This window comes from Falco biarmicus, chromosome 4, assembly GCF_023638135.1.
Source record: "Falco biarmicus isolate bFalBia1 chromosome 4, bFalBia1.pri, whole genome shotgun sequence".
NCBI lineage: Eukaryota > Metazoa > Chordata > Aves > Falconiformes > Falconidae > Falco > Falco biarmicus.
Genome location: NC_079291.1, coordinates 35,731,032 through 35,749,528, shown reverse-complemented (window position 1 = coordinate 35,749,528; position 18,497 = coordinate 35,731,032). Strand labels below are relative to the sequence as shown.

At 40.6% G+C, this 18,497-nt stretch overlaps 1 protein-coding gene across 10 annotated transcripts in view; it reads right to left on the bottom strand.

Annotated features, from left to right (window-relative positions):
- SGCE (sarcoglycan epsilon) overlaps nt 1-14,996 on the bottom strand; it is a 33,604-nt gene extending 18,608 nt beyond the window's left edge. Inside the window, exons 1-3 of one of the 10 annotated variants that reach the window (XM_056338735.1) lie at nt 14,829-14,996; nt 5,900-6,004; nt 1,873-1,995 (exon numbers count right to left, since the gene is read on the bottom strand). Coding sequence is in view for 2 of the 10 variants with exons in the window: in XM_056338730.1 (XP_056194705.1) it covers nt 1,873-2,149 (277 nt within the window). In the remaining 8 variants the exon portion in view is untranslated. Of the gene's footprint in view, nt 1-1,872; nt 14,803-14,828 lie in introns of those variants that run through there. The other 9 variants (XM_056338732.1, XM_056338737.1, XM_056338736.1 and 6 more) reach the window with 9 other exon arrangements.
- Nucleotides 14,997-18,497: the final 3,501 nt, after the last annotated feature.

The following is an 18,497-nucleotide window of genomic DNA, read 5'->3' as shown; positions in this document are numbered from 1 at the left end:
CCTTGGTGATACTCTCACAAACGTCTGGACTTGACTTAAGTTTATTCTAGCTTTTGTAAGTAAAGTCAGGCATGCCTAAACACTACCGGACCCTCACTGCTGAGGCAAAAGCAAATCCAGCTGAGGCACAGAACTCTGGCAAATCAGTTCTGAGCCTGCACAGACACCTCTGGACTGTGCTCCTCCAACTCGCCTTTGAAATGGCCACAACAGCCACTGTAGGACAAGTGACAGTAGAAGATACCAGGCAGGCTGGCACAGAAGCCAGAAACTGAGCCCTTTGAAGAGTGGCTGTCATCTTCTCCAGAAAGGAACGAAGAGACTGAGACCTACTGCCAAAGGATAACTAGCTTGCAGGTACGCATTTACACATCCAGCTGTGGGTAAAATGGACCAGAACCACACCAATCCAGCACCACGGTGTAACACAACTTTCCTCACAACTCTCTCAGGACATCTCAGTAATCTAATTACTGCATTCATAACAACATTCCCAGCATCACAAATTATTTGGGGGAAATCCTGAAAGCCACCTGAGACACATTGTGGCTTCCCCTTCATCAAGATAGGCCATGCTAATGATCTAGCACAGCAGACAAAACTGAAAGGACCATGGGAACATCTGGCCTTACAGTGAATTGCAGATATGATCACAACTGTCTATGGGTACAGCAATTTCAGCAGTATCCGAAATCAGATTCATACTGCCTTTGAATCACATGAATGTCAAGACAGCCTGGGGCTGTAAGCATTCAAAAGACAATCCATCATTAGTGAAGTTTCCAGGCTCCTTCCATCTATGTGCCAAAACTGGGAGAAAACTGGGACAGAGGCAAACTTCCCTGCCAGTCACTGTTACATGAAATGAAGACTCAGGTATACATATCAGGAAAAACATTTCTTCAAGGAGCAGAAACTTTTAAAACACTTGGTTCTATTAATGACAAAATTTAACTAATGCTAACAGAAGCTTATTTTTTCCTTAAAGTGAATTTTGAAAATAGTACTTTTACATCAATTCAAAAGCTTATTACTGAAAAAATTTTTAATTATGTGTACACTGTACATGTATTGTAAGTTTTTCCTATTTCTATAGGAAAACAGGAGTTATATAAATAGGATCCATTTATGTATTTATTGCTCCTTTTCATTGTCAATAAGCATGTGCAGCAGAATGCTGTCTTCCCCACCATCCAGACTGCTTGTATGTATTCCAACCTGCAAGGATCAATCCTTTAGCTTTACCTTGGTGTACATCAAAAGACCATACTTCGGAAATTACAGTTCTTTCTCCAAACAATCTGCTAACTAACATTAAACTGTTCCTAAACATAGGAAGGCTGAAACCGAAGGAGCATTTGTTTTAAATGAAAGAAAGCATCATTATGTAGTCTCATATTTGATTTAATCTTCTGTTTTGTCTCAAGTTTACTACATGCTTTCAAAGTGCTCCTTCATATAGCTTGATACATACTATGTCTGAAACAGTCATCAGATTAATAATTATGTCTGTCAAAAATGCCATTTAACTTCCACAATTCCCTATTTAATGCAAAAGTGAAGAAAAGGTATACTTCCTAATCTCAGGTACAATAACATATTGTGCTATTATACCTTCCCAATTTTTTAAATACATTTTTCACAATAAATAGTTATATGCATCGTTTCACAAATTATGATCACAAACCAGAACATTTTAAAATTGTACGTCCACACATTTTATTTAATTTGAAGATATTTCAATAGAAACTAAAACCTGTTCTTTGTACATTATATGCTGAACCCTAAGGTATGCTAAATAGACTTGAATTTTTTAAAACATTTTTTCCCCCTACATTTTCATATAAGATGAAAGATCTTAGCATCCCATACCAGGCTTTGGGTAAGGAGGAAATTCCCCCTTAAAGTACTCTCTCTCCAAAACATGAACAAAAAGAACTCCAGCAGAAGGGTATACATTCCGATCAGAGTGCACCTTAGACAGAATTGTGTACACTGGAAAGCAGAAGGAAGACAAGAGACAGAAAAAAGCAAAAATGAGACATGCTCTAGATAATACAGCATGCATTTCAACAGCAATGTGGGCATCTGGGAGCAGGAAAGCAACAAATATTAGATACCTGTTAATAAGATTTTTAAAAGGTTGCATAGATTAAAGAACAGAACACAGAGCAAACCCTCTCTTTGCCCAATAGGATCCCTTCCAACATTGCAATGAACAAAACTGGCTACATGAGGATTTTAGAAATTGTATGAGTTCTTTATTTTTATTGCAGTTTTTTTTTTAAAAAAGGAAGACTATTGTAATTTTATAGTTGGTTTATTTGTAATGCCACATGAATAAATACACATTAAATGAATAATACAATCATGTTTTCTTGTTATTTTATTTAATAAAGAACATGATGAATACAGATGAACCTTACCAATCAATAGTTCAGTTCTTGTGCAGAAAATGACAAAGAAACTCACTTCAGTTGAGTATTTCTATGAGTTCTTAAAGCTAGACTTTCTTACACCAGCAGGTTCAGATAACATACATCTAAAAATCTGGTTAGAGAGCTCATTACTGAAGATGGATGAAACAGAAGGGCATGTGTAGTTGTAGGCCAGTCAGGTGTCAATGATTCCAAACAAAAAAGACAAAGCTGTATTTTACAGGACTGAGAATTAAAAACCTAAAGGAAATTCAATTCAGCACAACCAGCATGTGTCAAAGGAATATGCTATTTTTATGTAGTTACAAATTTAGTTGATAAAGGCAAATCTTATTTAGATATAACCTATTTGATGCAGTACTATATACACATTTTAATGAATCAGAAAAACAAAAAAATCATTACGATACATTAAATGGATAACTACTTTATCAAAAAGTTTTAAAATTTAAGTATAAATGGAGAATACTGATCTAATAGATGTTTCTCATGCTGCCTTCACAGGACTGACTGTAGGTCATATTCCATATCACTACTGAATTTTAAGTCAGTGCCCTGAAAGAATCAAACATGGCTGATAAATTTTGTCAGTGAGATGAGGATTTCACAGGTGGTAAATAAAAACGATCAGCCACAGCTACCTGCCTTGCTTGCTCAACTGAAAGAACCTTTATGAGAAGTCACATCTCTGAACAAAGGTTATAGGCTCTACAGCATGGGGGTACTTTCATAGAGAAAAGTGACTCTGAAAGTGACTTCAGAGTCATTGCAACAAACTCATAGGAACCAATCTGTACCTCCTGGATGATTAAAGGGCTAATTTCAACACTTGGATCAATAAGCAAGATACACTTGAAACACGGCTCAAGCTCATGTAATTTTCTAATGCTGGTAAAATTTCTCCAGCCTTGTTATACCAACCTTCTTACTAGAGAGCTGCTTAAAAAGCCACTGCTAATTAGGCATTAATCACAGGCATTCCACCCCTCGCACCACGTACTCAGTATGGAATCTCTCTCACCTAATTTTAGATGCCTACAGAAACAACATCCACCACTGAGTTAGTCAGGCTCCTTTTATAGTCAGTGGAGAAGAAACAAGACACTTTAGGTGTTGATTAATTTGATTTCTCCTGTAAAATGAGATTAATCATGTCCTAGAATCCTGACTACGCTGACTAGGTCTCCACTGACTGCAGAGGCAGCTGAGAGGAGATGCAGAGATTTTTAATGTAGACCTCTACATTTAGTTACATACTTCCCACTCTTCAAGACTGACATTGCAGAATTAATAGTATCAAACTTTGGATATGCTATTGATCAAATTCCACAGCAGTTGCTTTTTCCGCTTTTGGAAACCACTTTTAACACAGTACCGAAGACAGTATCTTTCTAATAATTTTACCTTAAACACAAAATTAAAATGGATCCTGAAATTTAAATACTTTATTACAATTTTGTGTGGTTAATAAACCAGTTACTGTGACTTTAATTATGTAATTTAAGTACAGTAATATAAATATTTGATTTGTATAATTAAAATCAGTAAATCGATGACCCTCAAAAATTTTGCATTCACTTCTGTGAATGAGCTATAAATAAAGCAAGACAACTGATTAATTTCCTTTAAAATACTTTCAAGAAAAGCTGGAAAAGTAATTTATAACATTAATAGAGCAGAAAAGCTGACAAAAATATGGTGGCTGGCTGAAAATCTGTCAAATATCTAGATAAAACATTTTTCCATTTCTGAGTACTTGACTCTACAATGAAAATCCATTTCAAACACATAGAACAGTGAAAAATTAATGTATATTTTCTCCACAAGCAATAGTTTTAGAAAGGAAGGATAGCAGAATCAGCAGTTACTGAAAAAAAACCCAACCTTTTCCTTTTGAGAAGAAAACTATTGCCACCACTAAATGCCTGCCCATTCCCAGTAATGAGACATTCTCTGTTGCTGAAGTAAGCATATCAACACGGATATAATGCAGATATGAAACAGCGATCTTGGTGGAAGTCTAAAAATGCCTCTCAGAAGGAAAAAACATACAAATATATTTTATCTTATAATGACAAACACATCGTAATGACATAAGTATGGAGATTAAGAAACTGAAAGTTCTCACTCCTCTTGCCAGAGAAGCCCTCTTCTTTTTCCCCTGAGTTTCTTCAAACTCTGAAGGAAAATCATCAGTCTTCAGCCCACTACAGCAATCGCTGCTTTTCAATAATGAAACAAGAGAAATGCTATTTTCTTCAGAAGCTTTTAAAACCCACAATTATTTTCGTAAGGCTGCCTGAGACTGGAGATGAATGCATAATCATCTTAGGTGATCTAGGGATGAAACTGAATATACTTACCAACTTCTAGATACTGATCTAATACAGCTGACTGCTAGATGTGAATTGCCTGGGCAAACTCCCTGTGGTAGACTAAAATCTTGGGGACTGTGAAAGGCTTCTGTGAAACTAACCATGGGAAAATAAAAATCTTCACTACACAGGATCACAACAGACCCCTGCTAGAAAAAGAAGACTATCGGCTACCTCGACAGCACTGTTTTCTTCTTTCTTGTTTCCAGATTCCTTGAAGGATTTAACGTAGAACCCAAGATATATCTGTGCAGAAAGGTTAGACATTCTGGAGATTAGAAAAGAAGTAGATTAATGGGGAACTGAAAGTTGGAAAACATACATCATTTTTAGAATTATGTACAGAAACTGTCCCAATTATTATTCTTGTAGGACTTGAACATGGGCACAGCCAGGAATTCAGCTAGGATTGTATCAGTCTCCAGCCCAGAGTCTGTTATCAGATACAGATGACCCCCATCTTCAGAAATTTCAGATCTCCATGTCTGTTGAAACATATATGTTGATAATCTTCAGAAAAAAAATCTACCTTGAATTTTTTTCTGGGAATTTCAATGGGTTCTCTCCCCATTGATTTTTAGCAGATGAAGTCCAATCCCAGAAATAACTTGATTTGGGAGCCAATCCAGATGTCCTGCCTGGATAAGCAATCAGTGCAAAGCGTTTTCTCAGCTAGTGTACACTAGCTACAATATTCTATGTGTACTTGCATAAATGACAGTAAAAGTCTTTTTACATATGTACATGAATAGATTTTTTAAAATTGTTACAGACAAGTTATTGTATTAAGCAAACTGCAGAGGTATCTCCAAGCAACCAGCCATGGTAAGAAAATGTGCAATATTAGGTATACACACAGCCATTATTTCAAGCAAAGCTATAGGAACAGGAAAAGTTGGGGGAGACTCAAAGACACACAGGTCTGTGAATGTTTAAAAGATTGAAGAAATGTAAAATTTTCCAAATCACTTACCTTGAAATAGCACCTTATTCCTAAAACAAGGACATGACTGAAAGAGCAAGAGTAGTATTAAAAGCAGATTTGACTGAACCAACATGGGATTTAAATTTGCAACCTAAACTCACCATTCTTCCCAACAGCCTTTATTCTGCTGATAATATAACTGTGGGCTTGCTTAGTCGTCCAGTTAACTGTTCCATTATTGCCATCAGCAGAGCTTAACAAAAAAGCTTTTCAGAATAAAACAAATGCAAAAGAAAATACATTAGTCAGATCAACAGACTCCCACAAACAAAGTGTCAGATGGGATTAGATGCCTTCTAAACCAGGTTTTGGTTTTAGTCAGAGTTTAGGAAACTCAGTTTAAAAAAATGGTGGTGTTTGTTTTGATTTGAATATATAAACATATAATAATCTTTCTGACAGTCACTTTTTTGACACTAATTTTTTGAAATAAGCTAGGTTTACACTAAATGCTTAAACCTCTGCATACAGTTCTGCTGGCATACTGATAATAAAGAGGATGAAAAGCATTCTCCGATACATGTATTTGCACCAGCAAAACCCCATATACAGGCAAAGACATATCCATTGCAGACATAACCAATAGTCAATTTTGAAAAAGACCCACTTAAAAATGGTTGTCTTCATCCCACACAGCTAGAACACATCCTCAGAACAGCTGGATCAGTGCAGCTGAAGGTGCAAGAAGATTTAAATGTGGTGAGGAGCAAATGATTACAGGAAACAGAAAGCAGCTGCGGAGCTGACAGAAAGACTATTTCACCAGTAGCAGAACTGCCTGAGAAAGCTCCCCCCTCATTTCCCACTTTTTGTTCGTTTCCTTTATTCTGTGATGAATAATAGATAAACCAGCTGTTTGTATTGTTACATGTCAACTGAAAGTACAGAAGGAAGGAATTGCAGTTAGATGCTAGGAAAGGGAAAGTGGCCATAATAATCAGCCTTCTTTTTGAAATAGTTTGGGAGCAAGAACTCATGTCAAACACCAGTTAAAAGATGTTATCAGATTAGCATCTTAACTTCCTTGCAAAACCAGCAATATCAGAAACATCAAGTAGCAGTACTTGCATATAGATATACCAGTTTGCAGGAAAAAATGAACACTTAATGGCAAACACTCGAAGTATGCAAATATCAGTTACACCAGAAGCTCAAACATCTGTGGAAACTTCTGCTGACATAGTTACACCAGTCAGCTATTACATTACTGATACTACATTCTCCAAAAAGAATTTAGGAAGCCCAACAGATCTGACTTAAGCAGCACTCAAGATACACAAATACTCAATCTACACATGTGAGTGAGCCATTTATTAATGATAATTTACACACACAAAACACCTAAAATTGAACTGAGGATGAAGTGCAATTAAAAAAATATACATGCGTTCAAATTACCATACCACCACAATGATCCTAAATCATGGATTTCTGTTAAGTTTCATTGATTTTCAATACACACAAAGGATCTGAATACATTACAAGTCTTAATATAATACCATCCTAGGGATTATCCCACTCAGTACTATATATGACCTTTAGTGTACATTTTCTATAGTTCTTGGAACACTCAAGAAAATCCAAAAAGGTAAAATAAAGTTGTTCCAGTATTTCAACAGGATGAGCTGGGCAATCAAAGACTTGTCAGCTACAAACCAGCATTAAGCAAAGCAATTAATACAAGATTGATCACTGAATTATTAAATGGAGAAGAGTATTATACTTATCACAGTCAAAAAGGATTGAAAGCATCTTTTCAGACACTTTTAAGGAGTCCCCAAGTTTTTTCTGATAAAGACAGCAATAATGACGATTACCCTTAGATATACAGCCTATCACCTAGCACTTTGATTGAGAAACTAGATACAAAATCATTCTAGCCTATTTAAGTAGTATTAAAAAAAAAAAACCCAAACAAAAAACCCCCAACAAGTCAGGTTCCAAGATTTATTTTTTAATATAAACAATCAGTAAGTGTCTTTGACTTGGGTTCACAAGCTTTGCTAGGTTTAGTTGTGGGGATTAAAGGTTCCCTGTCCACCTCTCCACCCTACGCTTCATTTTACAGGAGAACTTGAAAAGCAACCAGCGTGCCTGCTTTCAGATCCTAGAGTTTACAGTGTGATGTTTTAATACAAATATATACCATCATCTATTTGATTTCAAATAACAGGTGCGAAATGTAACAATTCAGGAGCACACTGCCCATTCAAAAGCTTTCACTGTAGGAATGGCAGTCTCAAGCAAGAGAATAGGGTTACTACATTGTTAATTTGTTATATGAGACTTCTAGTGGGCCTCACAAGGTTCTGGCATTGGCCTTATGCAATCTTTATTTATAAATATATATATATAAAATACATATATATAAAATAAAATTACATGGATGTATAATATATATTGATAAAATCTGCAGGTAAAAACAAAGGCTAGGAGATTGACAAATAATGGAGATGACATGCTACTGACACAGAACAGTCTGCATTGTTTTGTTAAAAGGTGATGCGTAATGTTCAGTTCAACAGAATAAAACATAAATGCATACCCAGAAACAAAGGTGGCATGCAATATACACACTACAGAGCACGCACTTCAGGCACGCTGAACTTTGATAAAAAACAGGGATGTACGTCACAAACTGGTTGAATGGAAACTTTCAGCAGAAGACTGGTTAGAACAGCTGATACAAACAGCAACATCAAGGAAGAGCAGGGAGATTTTATTTTTGTACTTGACACAGATATGATCACTGTTCAAATGCTCTGTCTAGTACTTACATAGAGCCTTCAAGAAGCATAGTGACAACATGAAGAAAGCTCAGGGAAGATCTGTGAATATGATTAAAGGATGACAAAAGAGGCCTTATACCACAGAATACAGGAATTCAAACTATGCATTTTATCAAAGAGACAGTTTAGAATTAATTTGATCAGCCTTGTACTCACACTGAAAAAAATGTTAATAGTATCAGACTCTTCAGTTTGTTACACATTTGCCACAGTTGCTGGAGCTTCTAACAGCAGGACTGTCTTAACACTGCCACCAGTACTTCTAACACAGGGAGCAACTCACAGCTCTGCCTGTGACTTGAATTTGCCCAGGTAAAGTACATCTACAACATTTTCTTTTCTTTAATTTTTTCTTTAATTACTATTCTAATTTTCTTTTCCTTAATCCTTTTATTTTTCCTTTAATTATATCTGTATTATTTTATAAATTAGATTCCTATTTTTTATACTATTTTCCCTTTCTTTGATTATATTTACATAGGTTTTATGTAAAGGTTTTAAGTATTAATATTTAAAACCAGAATATTTAACAGAGAAGATACCCGCAATTTCTGCCCACCTCACAATCAGAAATGGACCTAAGTATCATGGACCAACTTCACCATCTCCATTTTTTATTGCACTCTTAACATCCACACACCATCCTTCATCCTCCTTACCTATCCTCCTTAGCGCTTCTTTGAAGTAGGATCTCAAGCCCGTCTCCCCTACTACTAAAGCAGCACACAGCTCTGGCTCTCAAAACCTGGCATTTCGCCTCTCTCCCACACCTCCACTTTCATCTGGGACCTGACCTAAATACGTACTTGCCACCTTCATGCCACAGACCAGGACCTTATGCCATACTTCCACTACCCCTTACTCTCTTACCACACCATCCTGCTCCAAAAAACTACCCTTGCACTCCTCTACCACCTGTCTCATCTGGGTCTGAGTCCTTCCAGCATCCTGAGCTGGCAGCACAGGTCCATACACAGCACAGATTTCTGATTGGCTGCTGAGAACCGTGGAGCAGAACAGTTAGAAACTGACACCACCAAGATGAAACAAAACATCTGTCAAGAGGGAACCATCTGCATTAAGGTACTTAGCCCACCACTCAAATCAGAGCTCGCACCCAGGCAGTTAACCGAGGATCCACTGGTGTCTGCATGGAGATACCTGCCCAGCTGGTCACACCATCCACTAGAGGAGGCTGAAGTGGCACCACCACCCACTCTCCCTCCTCTTCCAACCTCCACACCCCTTCCTCTTACCTAATATGCAGTACTTAAGTAACAATCTGTAGATTGTAGATGTAGATGTAGAAATTTACTATGAATTAAAGTGGATTATTTCAGTGGAAATTCACATACAGATTAGATGCCTTCTAACAGACAACTTCTTCTTACGTAGTAGCTGTCATTGAAGAAGTAAGAATTAATTTGTGTTAGTTTTCCACTGCGGATTGCTCTTGTCCCTCTGCACTCCATTTATTGTAGATGTAAAAGTTCAAGTCAAAGCCAGAAACGTTCTTAAGCTCCATACTCATTCACCTGTGTTCAGTAGGTAATGGTTTTCTACCTGTTTCTGTGCTATCTACTGATTCCTGTAATATCTGAATATTTCTCCAATACCATTCAAGAAAAGTAACTGAATAAGACATTTTGTCAGCCTCACTGTGAAACTTTGTCATTTGCATTCTTGGGAATGCTGCCAATTAAGTACTGGAAGAATAAAAACCTCATGCTTTATTAGCAGTAACATTTACCCACCACCATTCTCCCTCCTACTGCAGGCTGGACAACAGAACCAAATCAGATTAGCTTTTCCATGAAGGCGATGAAAACATCACCAGTTCCTGTGGTCCAGCCCCATGGTGTAACCAAGGTGTATGGCCAGGTCACCTCTATAAGCCTGCTATTCCAGGATCCCCCGCGCATTTCTATCATCTCTTGATATGAATTATCAGAGTATTCCTGCAATTACATTCCAAATTTCTGATTTCAAGATGCTAAGATTTCTCTCTGATCACTAGATCGCTCTTTCTAACTTCTAATCTTCATGTCTTGGACTGCCACTGAAAATAATCTATTTAAAAGGCATTTTGGTGGTTTGTGTTGCAATTGGTATTACATAATGAGCGCCATAACTATGCTGTTAACAAGACAATGTATACTTTAAATCTATGTAACATGTTCATGCGAATTCCAACACAGCAATACTTATCTGTGAAAACTGAAATCCATACCTTCAGCTCTCAGTCTGTAGCACCCTGTTTCACATTGAAAACACTTCAGCAAGATAGCAATGTAAAGTATCTTCTGAGGTTAGAACACTTCTTGATTCTACTACTACTTGCTTGAAAAGCAGTTCAACTGATTAGGAGTGAAACTAACATGTGTTCTCTGATTTCTTGGCTCTTCTGTTTCTTTCACATTCCTATGGACGTAATCAAAACTAGCAACTTGCTCCTTTCCCCCAGAGCTCTGCCAGAAGAAGGCACTCTACGCTGATAGGGTCTGCTGTAAATTTATCAACATCTACTCAAGAAGAGCCCAAAAGCTGTACCAAAACACATATTCTTGTCTAAGTCTGAACTTACTCCTCTTTAGTTTGATTGAAAACAATCTTTCTTCTGAAGAAAGGGGTTTACTTTGGTGACTGTAGCTCCTGAAGTATTTTAATGAAATTCTAACCAAATCTAACAATATCAAGGAGCAAAAATAACCCTCTCTTTATACACTAAAAGTTACATCTAGAAGATGAACTCCTGCTTTAAAGCTGATGACTTATTGTCTGGCTTTCGGACCTCTAAGATGTCTCCATGTAAGCTATACCACCTATAAATAATGTGCTTCTGTAATGAAAAGCATACTAATGGAATGGCTACCTTTTCCCTCCTTTAGTTACTTATTCAAGCAAGTCCTCACTGATGATAAAGTTTATTTATTGATCTGGATCAGGTTAGTACAAAGACTTGACAGGCAACATCTTCCACAGGCAGAGGTTCAGAGCCCTGTATGAAGAAAACCTGTTTCTTTGCCCTTATGGTTGCACCCACAAAAGAAAAAAAAGAGCAGGTATGCAACGGTATTAGTTTGAAAACACTAGATCATCCATGACATGTTCCGCCTCCCTCTGCAGAGCCCAGCTGAGAAGCGGAGTGTTGCCAATGGCACTTCTGCTGTGAACAGCAGGATGCGTGCAGGGATCTAGTTCAGTCTCCTGAATACCCGTCCTAGCCCGTGATTTCACAGTTCTTTTAAACTAGCATAAGTTTGTGGCTCTGCTGAAAGTGGGGATTCCCAGCACATCCTTGGCCACCTAGAACACACCAGCGTAAATGATCCCATGTAAGTCCTGGTCAGTAAATCAATTTCAGTGAAAAATTTTTGTTTGTGGGTTGCCTAGTTTTCAGCCAGATGACCCAATTCATAGTGTCACTGTACAAGTTATTCAGTGCCCACAAGGGAAGCAGTGAAAAATACCTAGATGTGGAAGGACAGGTGAATGCTTTCTGGCAGCAACACAACTTTTTGACAATATGACCATGTAATCACAGCCTCCGAAGTGAGAACTAATGAGCTGCTTCCCTATTTTAACCCCTTTATAGGAAAGGGTGAATATGACTCCATTGCTCTATGACTCCCTGTTCCTGGGATAAAACAGATTCCAGGGACAATACAGGCACCGACAACTAATTCTTTACATGTAGAAATACAGGCAATAACCATAAAATGGCCACAGCCATTCAAACAATGTTTTGATGACCACTCTCTCTGTAGAAGCAAATATGGGAGTATTTCATTGCTCTGTCAAACTAATATGGCAGACATCTCTACTAGCTTAATCTGGTAGAAGTTTATTAGAGTTTACTATGTAAGAAGTTTACCAAGTAAACTTCTGTTACTATGAAACTGGAGTCAAAGAACAACTACTTAGTTTGTATTAAACGTCACTTCTAACAACGTCCCATTTTTTCTAGCAGTGTGCAAAATGACCACCAGCTAGTGTTTGAGAATCAGTACCTTCAATTTGAGTACTATATTAGCTTCCTCGGAACAAATGTTAGAATTATGAAATCACTCTTACACCTTCTAAACTCTTAAATCTCTTGAAACCTCTGGGTTTTGAATTAATGTTTTGCCACAGGGAGGGCAGGAAGGAGTGGAAGGGTGACAACCCAGCTTCTGATAGCAGCCACCCTCTTCCAGAAAGCCTTTAAGTATGTGTTTCATACATCTTCAAGAAGTGCAAAAAGCATAAGTCACGTTTCTTCTGTAGATCAAGTGCTACAACAGAAATGGCAAAAACTAATCTCTACTAGTAGAGGAGAACTCAAATCTATTTACAGATCATGTGCTACTTCTCATGTTCTATTTTGCTTGTAAGATGTCTTTCACCTGGTTAAGTAATGCTTCAGCACTGTACAGTCTACTGAAGAACAGGATTCAAAAGAAAGAATTTTCATGCAGGGCTGTGGCTCATCTCAAGAGCCAGCAGATGAGGCTGGAAGTTCTTTCACCTGTTCACTGTTAAGATGTCAAGGCTCTGGGAAAGCAGGCAGATGCTATCATAAAAAAAAAAATGGGGTTTGTTTAGGGTTTGGTTTTTGTTTGGTTTTTTTTTGGGGGGGGGCGGGGTGATTAAGGGGTGTGTGGGCACAGGTCAGGCAAACTCCTGGGAAAGTCTGCATCACTCAAACTTCTATGAGCTGTCTTGTACCTGAATTGTGACCAGAAACATACTATGAACTCCACTTGATGAATTAATTTTATATAGATATTCTTAAAAGATCTTGACTGAACTTAGGTTCATGCTTCCTTTTTTACATTGGTCTCAAGCAGTGTATTCTGCTGTTTTAACTAATGAAATCCAACTGAAGCAAGCTTAAAAAGATCTGAATTTGAAGTGCAAAAGCTTAACACTAAAAAACCTTAAGACATTTTCTCTTACGATGTAGCCTGGAAGGGACTTGTGGATTAAGCTCACAACTCACCTTCTAGAAAGTCATTTCAGTTGAACTTTTTAAAACGTAGTATCTTAGTTGATACTGAAAGCTTATTGTAAGCTTGTCCTAGTTCTTTCTTTGTTGCTATTCCACAACTGAACTTGGGAGAGGGAGGCAGAAGAGGCAGGAAGAATTTCCATATAAGGAGAAAGCAGCACCTTGCATCTGACAGTTTTATCTTCATATTGAACAACCTAATGCTTAGGTGCTAATTGCATCTTTAATATATCCAATGCCTCATGTCACTTCTACTGTCAGTATCCTATGACAAGTATGGCCACATACTGGAACTGTACCTAGATACTAGTGAGAAGAGAGTGAGCAGATTGTTAGCTTTCAGATGACACATCACTGACCTCTCAGACCACAAAGTAACCTAAGAAATAGATTTATTGCTGTTAATTGCTCTTGGGGGTAGCAACAGTCTCACAAAGGCAGTCCTGTGGCTCAGCTGCTATTGAGTGTTACCTGTTTGAGGTACTTCACTGTGAAGAACCTTGTGGTGTGAAACCTGCCTATGGCACAACAGCTGTTACTCCCATGCATTAGGGAGCGGAATTAAGACTCCTGCAGTCTTAATTCTGGCACTGTTGGATTAAGTGGTCAAACTGGGAAATAACTGGGGGGGTGGATTAATACGAAAGACAGCCCTGTACTCAAGGTAGCCCAACCCAGTCCTCGGGGACGGGCACCAGCCGGTCAGGTGGAGCGGGGGCCGCCACCCGGCCCTTCCCCGGCAGCGGCGCCACCCCCGCCGCCCCGGCTCGCAGGCAGGCCTCGCTCCCGCGCCCGGCCCGCAAACCCGCTCCACACCGCCAGGCTTCGGTCCCCGGCCCGGCCGCCCCCGCCGGGCTCCCTCAGCCCGGGCCCCGCTGGCTCCCTCGGCTCGCTCCGAGGCGCCGCGCTGGGAGGGGCGGGCGGCGGCTCCCCGCTCCCTCGGGGGGAGAGGCGAGGGCGGCGGGCCGCCGTCCCCGCGCCGCCTTCGGGGTGCCCTCCGCCGCGCCGGGAAGCGCTGGAGCCACAGGGAAGGGGGATGCCGATGCGGCTCGGGCCCCGCACCGGCGGAGGGCGCGGAGTGGGAGGAAAGCGGAGTACAGCGAGCCGCAGCCTCAGGACAGCGCAGGGAGCGCGGGGCGCCGCCAGAAGGGTGCCCGGAGCCCACAGGAGAGGGGGGCACCGCGGCGCAGGCCGGCGGCTGCCGACGAGGCCCGTGCCCGCTCGCCGCGGTGAAACACCGCCGTGACCGACCTGTCAGCAGGAGGGTGGTGAGGGCACCCCCGCCGTGCGGCCAAGGCCCCGCCGCGCAAGCACCGCATCGCTCCCCGCTCCTGCGCCTGCTCCTGCTGCTGCCGCCGCCGCCGCCGCATCCTCCGCGCCGCTTGCCCTCGCCCCGCGGCGGCCGCAGCAGCCCGCCGCGCCCCGCCCTGCCGGCGGTCTCCAGGCAGCGGCGGCTGCCCCGCGGGGCATGCCGGGAGGAGCCGCCCGCCGCACCCCGGCCGCAGCGGCCATGTTAGGGGCAGCGGGGGGCGCGCCGGGGTGTTGGGCTGCCGGGTGCGGGGTTCTGCGGGAGCGGAGCCCACAGCATTCGTTTCTGCCGAGGGTGGGGGGCAGGCTGGCTTGTGTCGGGCTGCGGCAGGGTCGGGTGGGTGGTTGCCCTGCCCTGCCGGCGTCCGGCGCTGGCTCCGCGGAGAGGCGGGCGCACCCTGGGCGGGCCCGGCCGCTCTCGCCTCAGGCCGGCGGCGCAGGTGCGGCGGGGAGGGAGCCCTGACGGAGCGGGGCGCTGCGGATGGCCGGGCGGGGAAGGGAGGGCAGCGGTGGTGCACCTCGCTGCTCGCCTCTTGCAGCCGGCTCCCTCCATCGGAGCCAGGGCACAAGCAGTAGGACCGGAGGGCTCGCCTGGGGGCGCGGGGGCGCGGTGTGCGCTTGGACGATGGCCTGTCTAATCCTTGCAACATCAGTTTTCTGAACACCTTACCCCTTTTTAAGGCTATATCCCTATTCCACGTGTAAATCCAAAGTGTTTTTTTTCCCGACGTTCAGCAGCTGTATCTAGCGAAGTTGTGAGTAGAGTGGCAGGAGGGGATGGTCAGGGGCCCGGGCTCCCCTGTGCCTGGAGACCTGTCACTTGGCGTTGCTCTCGCATCTTTGTGGCTGCTGCTAAAGATTGTACCTGATTTCCTAAGTCAGGTCTGATCACTCTGTTCTGTCACGCTTCACACTGGCGGCATTATGCTTTTAGGATCAGTAATTATACTGGATTTTTGGTTGCCATTTAATGTGTGTGTTATAGCCCAAAAGCTAAGGCAGTATTTGCTGTGCTGTGGAAGGAAATCTCCCTGTATACAAAGGAAGAATACTGTCAAATTCTTGTCAGTTCTTGGCAGTGATGAGGCATTTTGTGGGTAGGTGTATGTATATGTCATATATAACCACTTAAGACATAGTGCTATGTAAATACAGGGGATTTTAGGGAGCTGCACTCAGCTTTCTGTGTGGTATGTAAGAGGAGTCCCTGTACTAGAACTACATATAGAACCACATCTAGAGCCATGGCTGCTTTTATGTATTATTTAGTAGGTTTGATTGACTCATTATTTGAACTTGTAATACCTTAGGGCACTATGCATGGGAAGGTAGATTTTTTTTGACAGATACTTTGTAAATGTTTAGCTGTATAGGCTAGTATAGAAGTACATTTAAACAGAGACAAGACTTGGAGATTTTTTCTATGAAATATTTGCTTGAAATTGCATAGAATGCCGTTGAAGATTTTCTGGGTGGGTGGTTTTTGGGGTTTTTTGCCTTCTGCAGCTAAAGCCCCAGCTCAACAAATAAATGTTTCTAGGTTTATTTTCTCCTGGTGGTTTGTCATGTTTAATATTTGCAGACTGCAGTGAGCCTTCCATTATGCATGGAAATGATCTTCCTTTCTTTGTTCTGCATATAGAATTTTGATTTCTGATAAAATTCAATAAGCATTTCCACTCTTGTGAGCCAAATGCATTTGCGAAAAATAATAAGAATTGTACGCTTTTGATGTTGGAAGGAATAAATATAATCTGGGTTACTCAAATTGGTATTTGACTCTCTGAACTCTTTATAAGCGGGGGGGGGGGGGGGGGGGGGGGGGGGGGGGGGGAGGGAAGACAACTGTAGAAGACTTTACCCTATCTGTCTTTAGTCTTGTTACAGCTCTAAATTTCCATTAATCTATCTCATGAAGGGGAACTTTACATAGCAAGAGGCTCTTCAGTATAGAAGTTTTGCCTGACATTAAGGTGTAAAAATACTCTGGTGTTTTAGTCAACAGCTCATTATCCCAGATGAAGGAATTTGTATTCTCTTTCTGCTGGGACTTTCATAATATATTCACATTTTTAATTTGACTACATAGATATCTAAGAGCAGAAATCACACTCTTTCATTTACCTCTTTCTAGAAGTACTCTTCTGTTTCATGGCACTTTGTAATTTTGAGTAGGCCTACTTCGACTCTGAAGTTTTATGTGATTTTTAATTTATTCCCTTATGGAAGCATACAAGGCCCATACAGGTGCAGCTGTGCCATAACAATCTCAGATAGCTAGCATCCTGTGGTCGTAATGTTTAGAGTAACAAGTGAGAATACTGTTATCTTTTCAACAATAATTTTTGTGCTAGCAAAGTGTCCAATTTTTGTCAACATCTGTACTGTCATCAGCTTATTAATTACCATTTTCCTTCCAAGTAATATCAGGTTGAGATATTATTCCTATAGACACTATGAAACTGTCAATATCCTTTTTTTTAATGTAGTAGCAGCAGTGTAGTAATGTTCAGTGCTCTGCCACCTCTGCATAAAAAGAAGGCTGTGTTTATCTAAAACGTGTTGGTGAGATACACTGCCTGACAAGAAATGGTTATGTGTAACTGATATGTAAAGAAGTGCTGCAAGGGCCTGCCTTGTCCCACTGCTTCCTTCATAGCAGCCCTTGCGTGTGGGCAAGTATCTATGTCTTTTGTGTTAATTGTATCTTGAGGCTGGGATTCCAAAATACAGCACCGATGCAGCTCTGCAAGATAAACTTGGACTTGCCTGAGAAACTTCTGTTAGTTGCTGTGTATATAAAAGAACAACTACAATTCTTTTTTCTCGTTTGCAAGTCCTGAGGAGTTTATAACTCCACCTTTATTACATTCCAAGGATTCTTATTTCTTTTGTACTCATGTCTTTCTAATGTTTACTGGAAGCCTTTTTGGCGTATTAATGTGGCCATTTGTGACTGCAGTATACTGCAGTTTTTATGCAGTGTTTAACTACATTTATATGCAGCAGTCCTACAGGACACTACATACAACAAAAAATTTCTCAAAAATCAGGGTTCTAAGAATTTTTTCTATTATGTGAAATTCACTCAGCAGTTGCTTATTGAAACAAAGCATATTATTCAGAATTACATCTCAGAGTTGAACAGAAACAGTTTTTTATGACCTGTAGTTTTAGCTGATTTAGCCCATGTGTTTTATCTTTTCCTGGAATTTTAAATGGTTAAGAGGAGCTCAAAGATTGAATTATATAATGTAGTAGTTTTCTCTAGAGTTTGGCATGTATTTTGGAAAATACCATGTGCTTGGAAGAAAAAAGGGCTATATATGTCCAAATATAGAAGCGATAAACAAGAACAAATAAAAAAAAAAAGAACTTGGAAGAAGTAAGAAGTGCACTGTAAGTTAAAACAGCCCACAGACTTCAGTTTGCTGAACCAGCACTTGTATATCCACTAGCCCTGCATGTCAGTGGTCATATTAGAGAGGTTATGTTTTCACATGTCTGAGTAGCTCTTGCGGCTTTTCAGACATTCACTACTGCACCAGAAATATTGTTTCTTTTCACCTTATAGGACAGCTTTCACTCTCCTTATAGGTACAAATGGGCTGT